General features: G+C 38.8%; 1 protein-coding gene across 1 annotated transcript in view; it reads left to right on the top strand.

Annotated features, from left to right (window-relative positions):
• The window catches only part of trim71 (tripartite motif containing 71, E3 ubiquitin protein ligase), a 32,232-nt gene extending 16,113 nt beyond the window's left edge, over window positions 1-16,119 (top strand). The window contains exons 2-4 of the mRNA XM_079894060.1: window positions 3,136-3,303; window positions 12,911-13,045; window positions 13,168-16,119. Of these exons, the coding sequence (XP_079750186.1) occupies window positions 3,136-3,303; window positions 12,911-13,045; window positions 13,168-14,619 (1,755 nt within the window). The 3' untranslated portion in view covers window positions 14,620-16,119. The remainder of the gene's footprint in view (window positions 1-3,135; window positions 3,304-12,910; window positions 13,046-13,167) is intronic.
• Window positions 16,120-16,453: the final 334 nt, after the last annotated feature.

Genomic DNA, 16,453 nt, shown 5'->3' with positions numbered 1-16,453 from the left:
AAACATACACCTGTGACCGCATTACATTAGTATTACCGAAGTCCTTTTAGGCAAGTCGTGCCACTCGGCCGCCTTCTTGGCAACGCCTCCGGGCAGCTATTTCGGACTAACAAGACCAGGCTCCTATCTAAATGAATGGGCAGAGAGTCAGAACTGCACTTTCACTGGTCACCGGGACATAAAAACTGCATGTATAGAAACAGCAGTAAAATATGATAAAAATCACATAGCCATTGAAAATCCCATTCCCTCATGCTGTTTTCCACATCACCGGGGACAACAATTTCCCTTTAAAGATGCAAATAAGTAAATATGGCAAAAAAAAGTATCATGCCACGCTAAGCGGTCGCCATTAAAACTGTTTATATTTTATACTTTGGACTTAACAGTTGGTGTGAAGTTATTTTGAACAAAATCAGGCCAAAACAGAGTTTGTTTGGAGTCACTTTCCATAAACTTTCAAACTACCATTTGGTCCGTGCCGATTGCGTAATAGGTAGGTGTGCTCTGCGGCTCCACATTCTTTGACATGGAAATCTTCTCAGGTTCTTTTTTTTTATTTTTTATTCAGTCCGTCGAGGTCAGACGCAAGTAAAATATGAACACACTGGAGAGCTGCTTTATAGTAGAAATAGTAGTAGAATTGTTTTTTTTTTCATGTTTAATACTATAAACCTACTTCATTTAAAATAGTATATTGTTCTATATAAATAAATGTGACATGTCTTGACTTACCTGGAGTGCCACTATGATCAGATGCTTTCTTAACTGTTTTCTCACCGCTGTGAGTCTTGAGTATTTTGCAACTGAGAGGAAAGCATGCATCACATATTTATATATTCATATAAATGCTGCTTCCAGCAGAGAGGAAAACAAAAAAGAACTTCCCTGTGACTATATTGGGGCCTTAATGCAAAGTCGCTGGATCCATCAGCTGCTGCTAATATAGTAATGCTACACATTGTGCCTGTGAGAAGACATCGGAACATGGGAATCTTGGATGCTAGGTTTCCTCCCACCACCTCTCTGTTGCTTCCTGCTAATTCCAGTCACTCCGAAAAGCCTCTTCCTAAAAAGTGCTTCCATGTGCCCTCTGTGCGCACTAGTGCAGTTGTAGCATCTGGTCCACAGAGAGGGGACCCGCTTTTTACGAGCAGGTAACTCGAGTGGAATCACGACTCTAGATTTACATGCAGCTGCTGCAGCCGTATAGCCAAGTGAGATATAATTAGCATTTGATCTGGTCTTTGGTAAAGTCATTGGGTTGCAGGAAGGCGGTCTTGTGGGGTTTGAAAAGGAATACTGTACCTGACACTGAGCTTGACTCTAAGGAAGGTGAAGAATTTGTTTGGGTGAGATGGAGTTCAGGTCAATTACACGGTTTTGGCTTTTAGTTATTAACCTCAGGAAAATGATCCTGAATTGATTATACAATGCATTATCTTAAACATACTATATTCAATTTTTTAGATTCTTTTTTTATTTGGATTTGAGATTATTTTTTATTTGGATTTGAGATTATTTTTATTTGTATTCATTTATTTTACTAAAGGTAATTAGAAGGTTTGTCTTTTGATTGAAAGTCTTGTTTATTTAATGTGTCAAATATCTTAAAACAACAATGAAGTGACTCCCAAATGGATCAGAGGATTGACAGAACAATAGACTTCAAGCAATCCATCAGCAGGCTGTCGGAACACAGGAAACCCAAAGCAGGGCTGAGTTCCTGTTTTGGGGGAGATCTTTTACTTTGTCAAGTTATTTGAGACTTCAGATTCTTTGTTGTTTGTCATGGCATTCTTTCTGTTTAAATAAAATGTTAAGTTTGTGGCAGAATTAAAGTAGTCTTGGTTATTGTAACTATGCATGAATGGAAGTAGCATTTTGCAAGATTCTCTACATATTTTATATGAAACCTATTTATTGACTAGCTCTCTGAACGATTAGATGGCAAAACCTTGACAAAACACAATGTAAACAGCTGAAGTACAGCATGTCAACAGGCTAATTTTAGATTAAAATATATATACACTCCTTTTTTTTATTATCTAAAAAGAACTCTAGGTAAACTAGTTACCAGAAATTGACTAGTTGGTTGTTGGACGATTGTGACTCATCCCTAGTAGATATAAAATACATTTGATGCATGGTAATGAACGTAAGTTTATTAAAATAATTTATCTTTTTTTTTTTTGCTCTTGAGTTAAATGTGCTGGTTTGAGTGTGCTTCTATGACCATATACGTGATAAACACATCTCCCTGTTACATGTAAACATTTATAGTCTTGGCAGTTGACCAATGTAACTGTTTATGAGCTCTATATTATAGAGTGGTTTTAGTGTAAGCATGGCCTTTGCTTTCACATACACTGATGACATCTCACAATCTGCCTGCTTGCTTTTCACACTTGTTGAATTAACCTTTACATTTATTTTATTTGTACTATAAAACCTAGAGGAACACATTTACAATTTGGATCACAGTGCATGTCAGTCTTGCCTGCGGAATCCATTGCTGACCGTTTTGGATTCCGAGCAAGTAGATTTTTTTGTTTTGTTTCTAAATTCCCATTTTAGTAATTAGAAAAATTCCAGCATCCTTAAAAGTAGTATTATAATATGGAAAAATATTTAAATGTTGTTGTTAGGCAGAAACCTTGCATCTCTAAAAATGTTATTTTTCAGGAAATGGAAAAAACTAATTTTTTTAATTAAACACTGCATAATCAAAGTTGATGTGAGACACTTGGTGTGTCATATTTGGTGTGTCATATTAACATTTTTACCAAAATCAAGCTGAAATGAAGTTGAGGTTTTCAATCTGCGAATTTTGGACGTAAGTGTTCTGTCATTAGAATGGCAGTAAGAGCATCGCGTTACGTTTTCATCAACATACGGGTTATAAAGTTTATATGTAATATGTAAATGAAAAGTGATCTTAAAACAAGATTCATAAGGATGTTTGTATCCAGTCAGTCTCCTGCCAAAAAACACATTAAAGGATTATTGTCGTCATTATCATTGGTTGAGTCTTCGAAGAAATTCATTCACATGCAATGCCCTGCAGTCGAACACTCAATAAATTGTGCTGCAATTCCGTTAATTTCACACCATTTGTATTGTTTCCTTTCACAGGTGCTGCGTTTTTTCTGCGACAGCTGCTCTGTGCCGATCTGTAGGGAGTGCAGCTTGGGCAGACACGCAGGTCACAGTTTCACCTACCTTCAGGAAGCACTGCAGGACTCCAGAGCACTGACAATCCAGCTGCTCGCAGACGCACAGCAGGGCAGACAGGCCATACAGGTCAGTGGACCAACAGTCTCTAATAAACGGACATCAGCGCAGTATTTTCTTATATTGCTGGCTATTTTCTTCCTTTGTTTATCATTCCTGCTGTTTTACTTGAACCTCAGTGTCTTTTTACCAGGTGCAACAAGACTTCCACTCGCTTCATTTTCTTTACTCTGATCACCAAAAGTAATAAATAAGGGCAATAAATAGATTGACAAATAGAATTCATTGAGTGTTGTTTAGTGTGGTGCCTTTACAGTCCGCTGTCATTGTCATTGCTTCAGTGTCATGTTGAGCTGTTGTCTTTGGTACAATTTACATTAAAATGTGGGGTCATAAATAAGATTTTCTTTTTTTTGTAAGAAAGTAACATTTTTATTCACGAAATCATTCAATTGATTAAAAGTGGCAGTAAAGTATGTTGCATTGTTACGCAAAAGAACAGCATTTATTTTTTACTTGACATTCATAAAAAAAAAAAAAAAAATCCTGATCATGGTTCTCACAAAAATATTAAGCAGCACAAATACTTTCAATATTGATAAGAATAAGAAATGTCTCTTGAGCCCCAAATCACTATATTAGACTGATTTCTGAAGGATCATGTGACACTGAAGACTGGAGTAATAATGCTGAAAATATAGCTTTATCACAAGAGTAAATCATATAATTCATCTATCTAGAAAAGTTGTACCAATACCTACAAATATTTTGTTAAATTTACTGGCCAATAAACTTTTTATTTTTAATTTGATTTCATTTAAGTGCTTTAATAGTAATGCAAGTTATTAATTCTGCTTTAAAAGCTTCTTGTGCAGCTTCCCTATAGATGTCAACAGTAAATGTATTATTGTAAATGTTTTGTTTTGTTCATTTTTATTTTATTAAAGTGGCATTTAGTCTCTAATTTTCCATTCGATGTTAATTATTTCCTCTTTTATTTTCAGTGATAGTGGTCATGTCACTGTGTGATTTTTGGATACACACATAAACACACTTGCAAGTTGAGGGTCCTTCCCTGTTTTTTAAAAGATGCTGTAGAATCATGCTGACTTTCTATTAGCATCACTGTGCGCGTCACCCCCACTCGGCCTGAATGAAGAGAATAGAAGAGCGCGAGGGAGGGACACTGGCCCAGTGCTCGGTCACTGCCTCTATTCACACCCTGATGGCCCTTGCGGGGCGGATCATTAGTCGCACACAGAGGAAATGTTTCCATTTCTCTCAAAAGTAGCGCTGCGGGTGGGGGAGAGAACGGCACCCATTAGGACTGTTCAAACCCATCCTTCTCCAGGGACATGGAGTCGGTTGGCAAGGAAACCTAAAGTGAATTTGAAAGTGAAAGGCAGAAGAGATGGGTTTCAGTTAAAGGCACTAAAGAGAATGAGTTCCAATGGCAGTTTCTGCTTTTCAAACGTGCCATTTACATTTGAATACTTCCCCCGACAGTTTACCCATACTTTACTTTTTTCCCCTTTATCTAGTTTATACAAAATATCACTAAAGGGGCAGACGCACTACACTTTTCGTTTCATTGACTTTCATTCAAACGAATGCGACTGTGTCAGATCGGAAACGCAAGCTCATGCAAAAAGTTTAGCATTTTGCTGCGTTCCAAAATTCAAGTTTGGTGAATTTTGAGCTGCGAATTCACATCACGTGAACACGTGTGACCAGTAGCAGATCGATACGTCACGGCGTGACCTCTTGGCTGAGTTAAAAGAACGATTTTTTTGCGGAAGAATAGATTATATATATATATATTTCTGCAGAGAATGTTTAAAGCCTTAGTGTGACCACAGCTTTATTTTGGGTCCTTTGAGTTGTGGATGGGCAGTTGGGAAATATTCCCCATGTCCTGTGTCCAGCGATATTACATTTAATGCAGTACATTTTGACACAATGTAATTTCAAAATGCAAAATATAACTGGTTGCCAATCACATGCAACACACACACACAATATAACTGGTTGCCAATCACATGCAACACACACACACACACACACACACACACACACACACACACACACACACACACACACACACACACACACACACACACATATTCAGTCTGAACACAAACAACAAACACAAATAGTGCAGCAGGTAGTACAAACAATTGTGAAAATTGTGCTACAAATAGTGCAAATGATTTTTACAAGTAATTACAAAAACACAACTGATCTCTTGGCTGTGGCAGTTATCTCCGTTGAAATCGATTCCATCTGGAAATTGTGTAGCGACTCATTTGAAAACATATATTTCAATGCCTTATCCGATGTTTACCGCTGCTATAATACTTGTTTTTGGTTTGTGTTTTGCCAAAGTTATGCTATGTCAGAGAGACATGTCATTGCTCATGCAAATTATTTTATTTTTTTTCATGCACGCAAATACTTTCACTTTGCGTTAGTTCAAATTTCCAAAGAAACATGCTAATTGGTGGTTCAAAAGACCAAAACCTATGTTTATTGGTTGAGTAGATGACTGTTCAACCAATTGGGCACAGGGGTGGGACTAAGCATCAATAATCGTTCCTGTTTGGCAGAGAGAGAAAAAAAAATGCATGGGTTTCTTTGACCTATCAATGCTGATCAAAATTTGATGGCATAATCACGTTCACTACGGAGCCTCTGATTCGATCCAACTGGGACAAATGTGATACAACTGAAAAGCCAGGAAAATCCTTTTTAAAGCATACACATTGGATTTGTGGTTCAAAAGTTATTAAACATTTAAAAACGATAGTTATTTTTAGCCGCAGGCAGCTGTCTCAGTCTTTAAGGGTTAAATGACATGAGATTGAATAGATTATTAAAGAAATTACATTTTTGGGTGAATGATCGCTTTAATATGGACTGTGACAATGTAGCATAGTAAAGGTCTAAGCGTTTATCGCGGGATATTGCATTCGGTTGTATTACCATTTTGTTTTTGAATTAGTGCGTAGTATATGCAAGTAGTATAGGGTGTTTTATGATTTCAGAATCGTGAGTGAATAAAATGTTTCCATGATCTGCCTTTTAAGAGAGGATGTGCTCTGTAGCAAGACACTGCGACCTATCATTTGCAGTTCTGGTGCCCACATCCCAACATGACGTATATTCACATCACGTTTAGCAACGCAGCGGTAGGGCTACGCTTGCAGTTCTTCGCCATCTCGAATAATACTTCTATATTTATTTTTATAACTTAGAGTTATAAAGCCTTGCCTGTTCAACTTTTTATTCACACGCTGTTCTGACAGCATTCTGTCATTAATGTTATTCAAACAACTCAAAAGAGAAAATCACTCACTGCTCATGACTTAATAACTTTAATAAGCTTTAATAAGAATCAGTGTATATTTAATTCGTACAGTGACGTCGATGTAGTGTTTTATTTTTACATTTTAAAATGTCTTACTTGAATGTTATCATTTACAGTAAATACACCAACTGTAGATGCAAATATTAATGCACTGTTTATTTCATTTGTCTTATTTCGCAAGTTAAAATAATAACATTTTGGTTGTATCGCCCACCCCTTCTTTGAACTAAATGGTCTGTCGCTCTTTTTAAAGGCAAAATATTTAAAATGGGGAAATTAGTTTAACTGCTCAGTGAGTTGCAAAATAGTCTCAAAAACCAACGTGAAAAAGAATTGTGCTAAGATCAAGGATTGTATTGTCATATTGTCCACCCCTAGTAGTATATTTGGAGAGTAGTAAGCTAGTATTCCATTCTGAAGATAGCCCATGCGTTTACAATTACCTAAACCTCTCCTAAAGCTTTATCAGGCTCAGCCTTATAGCATCAGCTGAAAGAGCCTGACCTGTGTTTTCATGCGCTTGATTGGCTGCTTGTTCTAGTGTGCCTCTAATCCTGTTACTGGATGGTGTTAAATAGGAAGCCTCTAAACGTTTATAGGCTTGAAAGCGCATGCAGAGTTTAACAATGGCTTCGGCCCGAGGGTCGTAATCTCTATTCTGGGAGCACGCTGCCCATGAAGGGCCCGCTCCATAACCGACCCTTGACAGCTTAGTCTTCCTTAGCGCTGTATAATCTCATTTACTGGATTTTAGCCTGTTATTTTGCAGCTGCTTATTCCTTTGCCCCCATTCCGTATCTGACCCTTGATTGGTTTGCATTCTGCGATTTGACAGCTCAATCTTAGAATCAGGATATCTTGGAGGACAATTGCAAATATGGAATGGGGGATAAACTCTGAACAGTGCACAGTATATAAAAAATATACATTTTCAGATATTATATTATATCTAGATATAATATGATATTATATAATTATATATTTATACATTTATATATTTATTTTTTTAGATCAGATAATATAATGCATAACGCTTCAGAATATTTTTGCAACACAAAAGAGGTATAATGCCAGACAAAGATTTCAGTGCAAGGAGCAGCATTATTGTTACATTTGTGTCCAGAAAGCCTGAAATTGATTTGAATTTAAAGCTGTTATGTTTTCGCTGTATGTATTCGACCCCTGGACCCTCTTTGAACCTTTTGGTTTGGTTCAGATTAGGTAATCTGGTCTTCTGCTCCACAGTAAATTAAAATCCTTAAGGGGAGACACGGCAGGCAAAAACATCGTCTTTTTTTTTTTTTTTTTTTCACCGGTCAATTTTGAGATTTTGGGGCTATTTGTCTTCAATAACATGTCTTTCACACATGTGGTGAAAAAAACTCCAAAATACACATTTAGGTCTTTATTTTACTACACTTTGTCTATTTGCGTCTGTAGATTTCTTCTAAATTCAACAAAAGTTGGCGTTTTAAATCAACATGCTGCTCCGCGATCGCTGTCATCACAAATACCGGAAAGCTCTCTCTCTCCTATACAATGTTGTTGGCTCCAAATATGGTCATTTCCTTTTTTTTTAATCAGCAACCAATCTTGAAAGTACAATGGGGCATTTAACTCTAAAAAATTAAATCTCATTGGCTAGACGGTATCTAGGCCTGGGTGGCAGTTCTACATGGGACCGTTTGTGTGTGGTTTTGACTCCTTTTTTTTTTTCCTGGGGTTCTGTTCAGTTGAAGGCCATAAATGCTGTGTTATAAGTTTTGATGTGGTTTGTATTGTTGTTGCTAATGATTTGATAAGATATTGTCTGTAAATAGTTGTTTCCACTAAAAAGTATGAATTTTTACAATACAAGTCTTTTAAAGGCTGTTTTCTTAAAGGTTTTTTTTTTTTTTCTCATACTCTGAGCCAGAAATCTCCACTTCAGCAGCACTTACATACACCACCATACTTTCCAGTTGTATTCCTATCTATATTCTTAAGGTTTTTTACAGAGGGGTTTGTTCATACAGTGAGGAAAATAAGTATTTGAACACCCTGCTATTTTGCAAGTTCTCCCACTTAGAAATCATGGAGGGGTCTGAAATTGTCATCGTAGGTGCATGTCCACTGTGAGAGACATAATCTAAAAAAAAAAAAAATCCAGAAATCACAATGTATGATTTTTTAAACTATTTATTTGTATGATACAGCTGCAAATAAGTATTTGAACACCTGAGAAAATCAATGTTTGGTACAGTAGCCTTTGTTTGCAATTACAGAGGTCAAATGTTTCCTGTAGTTTTTCACCAGGTTTGCACACACTGCAGGAGGGATTTTGGCCCACTCCTCCACACAGATCTTCTCTAGATCAGTCAGGTTTCTGGGCTGTCGCTGAGAAACACGGAGTTTGAGCTCCCTCCAAAGATTCTCTATTGGGTTTAGGTCTGGAGACTGGCTAGGCCACGCAGAACCTTGATATGCTTCTTACAGAGCCACTCCTTGGTTATTCTGGCTGTGTGCTTCGGGTCATTGTCATGTTGGAAGACCCAGCCTCGACCCATCTTCAATGCTCTAACTGAGGGAAGGAGGTTGTTCCCCAAAATCTCGCAATACATGGCCCCGGTCATCCTCTCCTTAATACAGTGCAGTCGCCCTGTCCCATGTGCAGAAAAACACCCCCAAAGCATGATGCTACCACCCCCATGCTTCACAGTAGGGATGGTGTTCTTGGGATGGTACTCATCATTCTTCTTCCTCCAAACACGTTTAGTGGAATTATGACCAAAAAGTTATATTTTGGTCTCATCTGACCACATGACTTTCTCCCATGACTCCTCTGGATCATCCAAATGGTCATTGGCAAACTTAAGACGGGCCTTGACGTGCTGGTTTAAGCAGGGGAACCTTCCGTGCCATGCATGATTTCAAACCATGACGTCTTAGTGTATTACCAACAGTAACCTTGGAAATGGTGGTCCCAGCTCTTTTCAGGTCATTGACCAGCTCCTCCCGTGTAGTTCTGGGCTGATTTCTCACCTTTCTTAGGATCATTGAGACCCCACGAGGTGAGATCTTGCATGGAGCCCCAGTCTGAGGGAGATTGACAGTCATGTTTAGCTTCTTCCATTTTCTAATGATTGCTCCAACAGTGGACCTTTTTTCACCAAGCTGCTTGGCAATTTCCCCGTAGCCCTTTCCAGCCTTGTGGAGGTGTAGAATTTTGTCTCTAGTGTCTTTGGACAGCTCTTTGGTCTTGGCCATGTTAGTAGTTGGATTATTACTGATTGGATGTGGTGGACAGGTGTCTTTATGCAGCTAACGACCTCAAACAGGTGCATCTAATTTAGGATAATAAATGGAGTGGAGGTGGACATTTTAAAGGCAGACTTACAGGTCTTTGAGGGTCAGAATTCTAGCTGATAGACAGGTGTTCAAATACTTATTTGCAGCTGTATCATACAAATAAATAGTAAAAAAATCATACATTGTGATTTCTGGATTTTTTTTTTTTTTAGATTAGGTCTCTCACAGTGGACATGCACCTACGATGACAATTTCAGACCCCTCCATGATTTCCAAGTGGGAGAACTTGCAAAATAGCAGGGTGTTCAAATACATATTTTCCTCACTGTATATAATTCAGATTCTGATTTATACAACATTTTATACCTAAAAACGGGGCGACATTTTTTTTTTATGGCTGTTGACAGTTTTTTCTGATTAATGGAGTGATAAAAAGAGATCCAAAATCCCCTCTGTAAAAACATTTGACGCTGTCAACAAAATTAAACAAGAATTTTGAATCTGGCTTTATCCAATGTTCAGATTTCTCTTCTGTAAATGCAAATTAGTGCATATTTAATGAGATAATACCTAATTTGCATATGCAAACATACATATTCTAAAAACTTGTAATACAAAAGATATTTGTCTTAATGTCAGTAATCAACTGGGGAAGTTTCATGCTGATATCTATTAATAATTAATATAATAATAATAATAATGATGATAATAATAATAAATAATAATAATAATAAATTATTATTATTATTATTATTATTATTCTTAGTTTAATTTTTTTTCCCCTATTCACCTGGGGTGTCTCCCCTTAATATATAAACCCTCTTGACCCAGATCATGTGACCAAAGTGTCCTTTGGTATTTCCTCTCAATGTGTGTGAATTTCAGGTGTCATCATAAGATGCGTTTGCACCGAAATTACCCAGAACAATTTGTCCCAGGAACTTTTTTACCAGGAACTTTTTTTCCCCCAGACCTGTTGCTAGCTGCGTTTCCACTACGGTCTAAAGTACCGTGAAGATTTGGAAATAGTCCGGTGATGTAGGACTGCGCACGACTTTACAGTTCCCACTGGATTTCATCCTCTGAATTTAAGCTTAATAAAGCCTGAATCTTGTCGTCGGTCCATCGGTAGTATTTTTTAAACTCCATTGTTGATTCGAATAGCAGACGACTGTTACTGCACGCACCGCAACAGATGGTGGTTGAAAAAAAAGCTGTGGAGTCAACCAATCAAAATGCGGCATGAACCCAACCAATCAGCATGTTAAGCGCCCAAGTCCCACCCCTGAAAGTTCCTGAACTTGGAAAAAGTACTACCTCGCGAGCAGGGACTCACAGAGGGGGAAATATTTACCGGGAACTTCATTTAGACCCTGGTTCCTGCGGTGTAAACACACCGAGTACCACCCCAAAGTTCCTAGTTCCTGGGGAAAGTTCATGCGGTGGAAACGCGGCTATAGATTGGATTTTGTATGATCAGTCATCCATAATCTTTGAAATGACACTGCTTGAGAGTTGATAGTGACCAAAAAGATAACTTGGGGTGCTTTCACACTGGCAGTTTAGTTTGAAACAGGACGACGTTCACATGAAAACTGGTAATGTGAAAGCTGTTATGTGGTTGCAATGGAACTGTAGCTCTATTTGCATGAATGTGAAAGCAACTCGGGCTTGGGTGCGCACTTGTTTTAGGGGATGTTTTAGAGTATGTAAAGCACTCAAAAATCATGTCGGGGATGACAGTGGCGATGATTTGCCTCAGATGCCAGCGAGAGAGTGTAGAGTGAGTGCAATCAAATGAATGGCTCGGAACCAGCTTTCTCCTCAAAAGAGACCGTTTGCAAGCCTTCATGTGATGCACATACAGTGAACGCTGTCGTTCACAAATTAATAAACAAAAACAACACAGTACATTCACCTGCGTTCTGTTTTCAATCATCCGCCATGCATGTTTGTGATGACGTAAGATTGAACACGTGCCAGGGTTAGTTGGAATCAAGTGAGTGTGAAAGGAGACCAACGCTGCGGGATAGTTTTTATCCAATTTTGTGTTTATCACAAAGGACGCCTTTATTCTTTCTTGGAGCCTTTCAAATGAAGACATTTTAGCTGTTTTGTTTGGTGGAGGAGAGTTTGTAATTTTGATTCCTTTTTGCAGCAATTTTATATCTATTTTCATGTTGTTCTTTTAGGTGGTAATAATTAAATTGCAGAATAAAGAAATTACTTGGGAGCTATTGGCTCCTAAAACTATGCACTAGAAGTGAAATGACTTCAGTTGTCAAGATCCAAATTCAAATGTTGCAGTTTGTAAACCATGACAACCTAAAGAACCCAAACTTCTGAAATGCCGTTCAAATACGTTGATGGATTAATTCATTCATTGATTTAGACCAGGCCATCAATATCTACTTTCCTGCGGAGTTTTGCTCCAACCCTAATGAAACACACATGAACAAGCTAATCAAGGTCTTACTAGAAAGGTACAGGCAGGTGAGTTTAATCCAGGTTGGAGCTAAACTCTGCAGGAAAGGGGGTCAGAGTTGAGAACACCTGATTTAGACATTAAGGTTCACCATCGTCCAGCATAGTTCTTTCTTCATAGCTCCTTTGTCTCTGTGTGCTTTTTGTCGAAGACTGTTGAAGATCGACATTCTAAAGATGTAATCAATTAACAGCTTATTACCTGAAGAAATTTAATGAATCCATAAATCATCAAGTTTTTGGGTTCTCTTCCTACTGTTAAATTATTGCAAATTTGTAACTTTGCCCTTCCCGAAAAGTTAGTTACAGTCTGTGGTCCTCGAGCTATTTATAGAAGCAGTGATTTTGTACAATCAGCTATTTTGTGTGCAGTCTTAATACATTTTATATATTAGTATCATATATATTATAATATTATATATAATATATTAGTACTTCATATTTTTCTCATGAATGGAATAACTCCTGCTTTTCAGTGAATTGCAATGTCCCCACAAGGGTGCATGCATCTAATCCCTTTCTTTTCATTTCTTTCAGCTGAGCATCGAGAAAGCCCAAGCCATTGCTGAACAGGTGGAGCTGAAGGCTAAGGTTGTGCAGTCAGAAGTGAAAACGATCACTCTACGTCATAAGAAAGCTCTGGAGGAACGCGAGTGTGAGCTGCTCTGGAAGGTGAATGAGTATAATAACTACCTTTTGAAAGTCTGTCTTCATATTTAAGTATAAAATATAGTCCTGACACTGCTTTGAAATACTTTTTGAAGCATCAGCAACCAAATTTGTTTCCTGCACAGGTGGAGAAGATCCGCCAGGTGAAGGCAAAATCCCTTTACCTGCAGGTTGAGAAACTACACCAGAATCTCACCAAGCTGGACAGTACTATAGCCACAGTGACGCAGGTTTTAGAAGAAGGCCGTAGCATAGATGTCCTGCTAGTACGCGAGCACATGTTAAATCAGCTACAGGAGCTTAAATCCCTCCGCTGCTTCCTACAGCCCCAAGAAGACGATCGCATCATGTTCACCCCTCCAGACCAGGCTCTTCTGATTGCCATCAAGTCCATGGGCCTCATCAGCAGTGGAGCCTTTGCCACAGCTTCCAAAGCTCATGGTGAAGGCCTCAAGAGAGCACTGCAAGGAAAGCTAGCTTCCTTTACTGTCGTAGGGTATGATCATGATGGTGAACCTCGGTTGTCCGGTGGTGACAGCGTCTCAGTTGTGCTTATGGGTCCGGATGGTAATCTGTCCAGCGCAGATGTTTCTGATCACCAAGATGGAACGTACACAGTCAGCTATCTGCCCAAGAGTGAGGGTGAGCATTTGCTCTCGGTGCTTGTATGCAATCAGCACATTGAGGGAAGTCCATTCAAAGTGATGGTCAAGTCCGGTCGCAGTTACGGCGGTGTTGGCTTGCCCATTGCAACCTTCGGAGGAGAGGGCGATGGGGATGGGCAACTGTGTCGGCCTTGGGGCATCTGCGTAGATAAGGAGGGCTACGTGGTGGTCGCTGACCGAAGCAACAACCGTGTGCAGATCTTCAAGCCTTGTGGCACGTTCCACCACAGGTTTGGCACTTTGGGCTCACGACCAGGCCAGTTTGACCGCCCGGCTGGGGTCGCCTGTGACAGCCAGAGGAGAATCATTGTCGCAGATAAGGACAATCACCGCATCCAGATTTTCACATTCGATGGCCATTTTCTTGTCAAATTTGGCGAGAAGGGAACCAAAAATGGGCAATTCAACTACCCATGGGATGTTGCCGTCAACTCTGAGGGGAAGATCCTGGTTTCGGATACACGCAACCACCGCGTGCAACTTTTTGGGCCTGACGGGACTTTCCTTAACAAATACGGATTCGAAGGTGCCCTCTGGAAACATTTTGACTCACCTCGCGGTGTAGCTTTTAATCAGGAAGGCCACCTCGTCGTGACCGACTTCAACAATCATCGGCTGCTTGTCATCAGGCCCGATTGCCAGTCAGCACGCTTCCTTGGGTCCGAGGGAACCGGAAATGGCCAGTTCTTGCGCCCACAAGGCGTAGCCGTGGACCAGGAGGATCGTATTATCGTGGCTGACTCCCGCAACCATCGCATTCAGGTGTTCGAACCCAATGGCAACTTTTTATGCAAGTTTGGGACTCAAGGGAGCGGCTTCGGCCAAATGGATCGCCCCTCTGGTATAGCGGTTACCCCTGATGGAATGATTGTGGCTGTGGACTTTGGAAACAACCGAATCCTCGTGTTCTGACCTTTTATTGTTTGAAATACGAAACTGTAGCTTTGGACAAATGGAAAAGGAGATTTTGCACATCTATCATGAGCAAATGCAGTTGGAGATTCTTTGCAAGGTGACGACAGTTGTGGATAATTTTGTACGATTCTCAGTGATTGTTTAACACCAAATGCTTGCCGTTACAGCACACAGTTTTGACTGCTGCAAGCTGAGAGTGTTTTGCTCTTGGTATGTGTCTTCAAATCCTGTTTCTTTTTTTTTTCTCAGGGAATTTCTTGCATTCTTGAAATATTTTCTCTCTGCATCCCACCTACCTCATCTAGCTTATGTATGAATGTACTCACGTTTGTGCAGAGACCTAGTCCGTGAAGTTTTATAAAGAAACGTCTACCTCAGTGTTTTGTTTTTTTGTTTGTAAAATGTGAGGAAAAAAACAACAAAAAAAAACAAAAATGAAGCAATGTTTGGATATTTGCACAGTTCGCACAATTTTTTTGCTGATTGTTACTGTGCAAAGAACGCAAGTTATATCCCTGAATGTTTCTCATAGCGATGGACAAAAACAGAGCTGCATGTTTTGGCAGAAACATAAGGATAACTTTTTGATATATCTACTGCTATGTTTTCTTTTTTTGAATTTTCGTGTACATTTTAAATCGGACTTCATCTTTATCTTGTACCTCATCTAAACCTCTTACCTCATTTACCGTATTATACCTCTGGGTCCATGAGCCTCATTACACATTTACCTCACTTTACGGTCTTTTCCATTTGAAAATTATGCAAGCAGTTACCAAAAATTTATTTTGTATAACTAATGAAAGAGACTGCTAAACTAGGCAAATTATCTGAATTTAGTAATTTAATAGGACCCTCATGATGTAATCAAGAGTTTGCAACAAGAGAAATGCAACTGCAGAAGAACAGATACCCATGATTATTTTAAATGTGTTATGATTAAAAAAAAAGAATGAAATGGAGGATGTTCTTTAAAGAATATTTTCAGATCTATTTTATTTTTGGGGTGGGACAAATCGAAAGAATGTAGACACTAAATGGAATATCTAAGTGTAAAAATGGCCTAGCCCTTATCTTTGTGTTTCTATTATTAATATATATATATTTGTCTCTTCATATGAACAATTTAGGCAAGGTAAAATTTGTTCAAATAGAGGCACATGATTGACATAACTGGCTAACAAGGATATAATCCAGTTCCTCTCATACTTGGGGAAACTTTTTTGTGTTTTTCCAATGTTGGAGGCCAAGTTCCTAAGTCTCATTACAAACAGCTGCATTAGATCACAAGTTGGTTTTTGTTGTTCTATTGATTACAGCATGGCCTACAGTGCTTCCTGTGCCAGTTTAAAGAAAGATCTCCAAGGAGACCATTCACTTTGTCAGTGTAACATCATTTGAAAACACTTAGAATCAATTGAACCCAGTTTGAAATCGGATAGTAGGACTTGTGGGTAACCACTTTAAAGTGTTGTTTGCTTCTGTGTTCTATTGATTAAAAGGAAAAAAAAGAGGAAGCAAAGCATTAGGAGGAAAGAAAAATAATATATAAATATTTAGCACTGGTATACAGCAGAACAAAAAGCACATGGCTCTCCGATTATAGTCTGCCCGAACTTCTTATCAAAGTTTATGACGACAGGAAAGTATCTCTCACCAATGTTGTCACACCTCAGTTATAGGAAGTTATGCAAAGAGGCAATGAGAATCATTAACCACTAAATTCAGAGTGTTTCCTTGTTAATTTGTATGTTTCTGTTCTCGTGGGCATCATGTGCGTGTGTTGGATATTTTGAAGTGGGTGAACTGTAAGAGTGTGTGTGGTACCAAC

The sequence above is a fragment of the Squalius cephalus genome (genome assembly GCF_949319135.1).
Source record: "Squalius cephalus genome assembly, chromosome: 15".
In the NCBI taxonomy this organism is placed as follows: domain Eukaryota; kingdom Metazoa; phylum Chordata; class Actinopteri; order Cypriniformes; family Leuciscidae; genus Squalius; species Squalius cephalus.
Note: the sequence above shows the minus strand (reverse complement) of the source record. Positions and strands in the feature narration are given on the sequence as shown.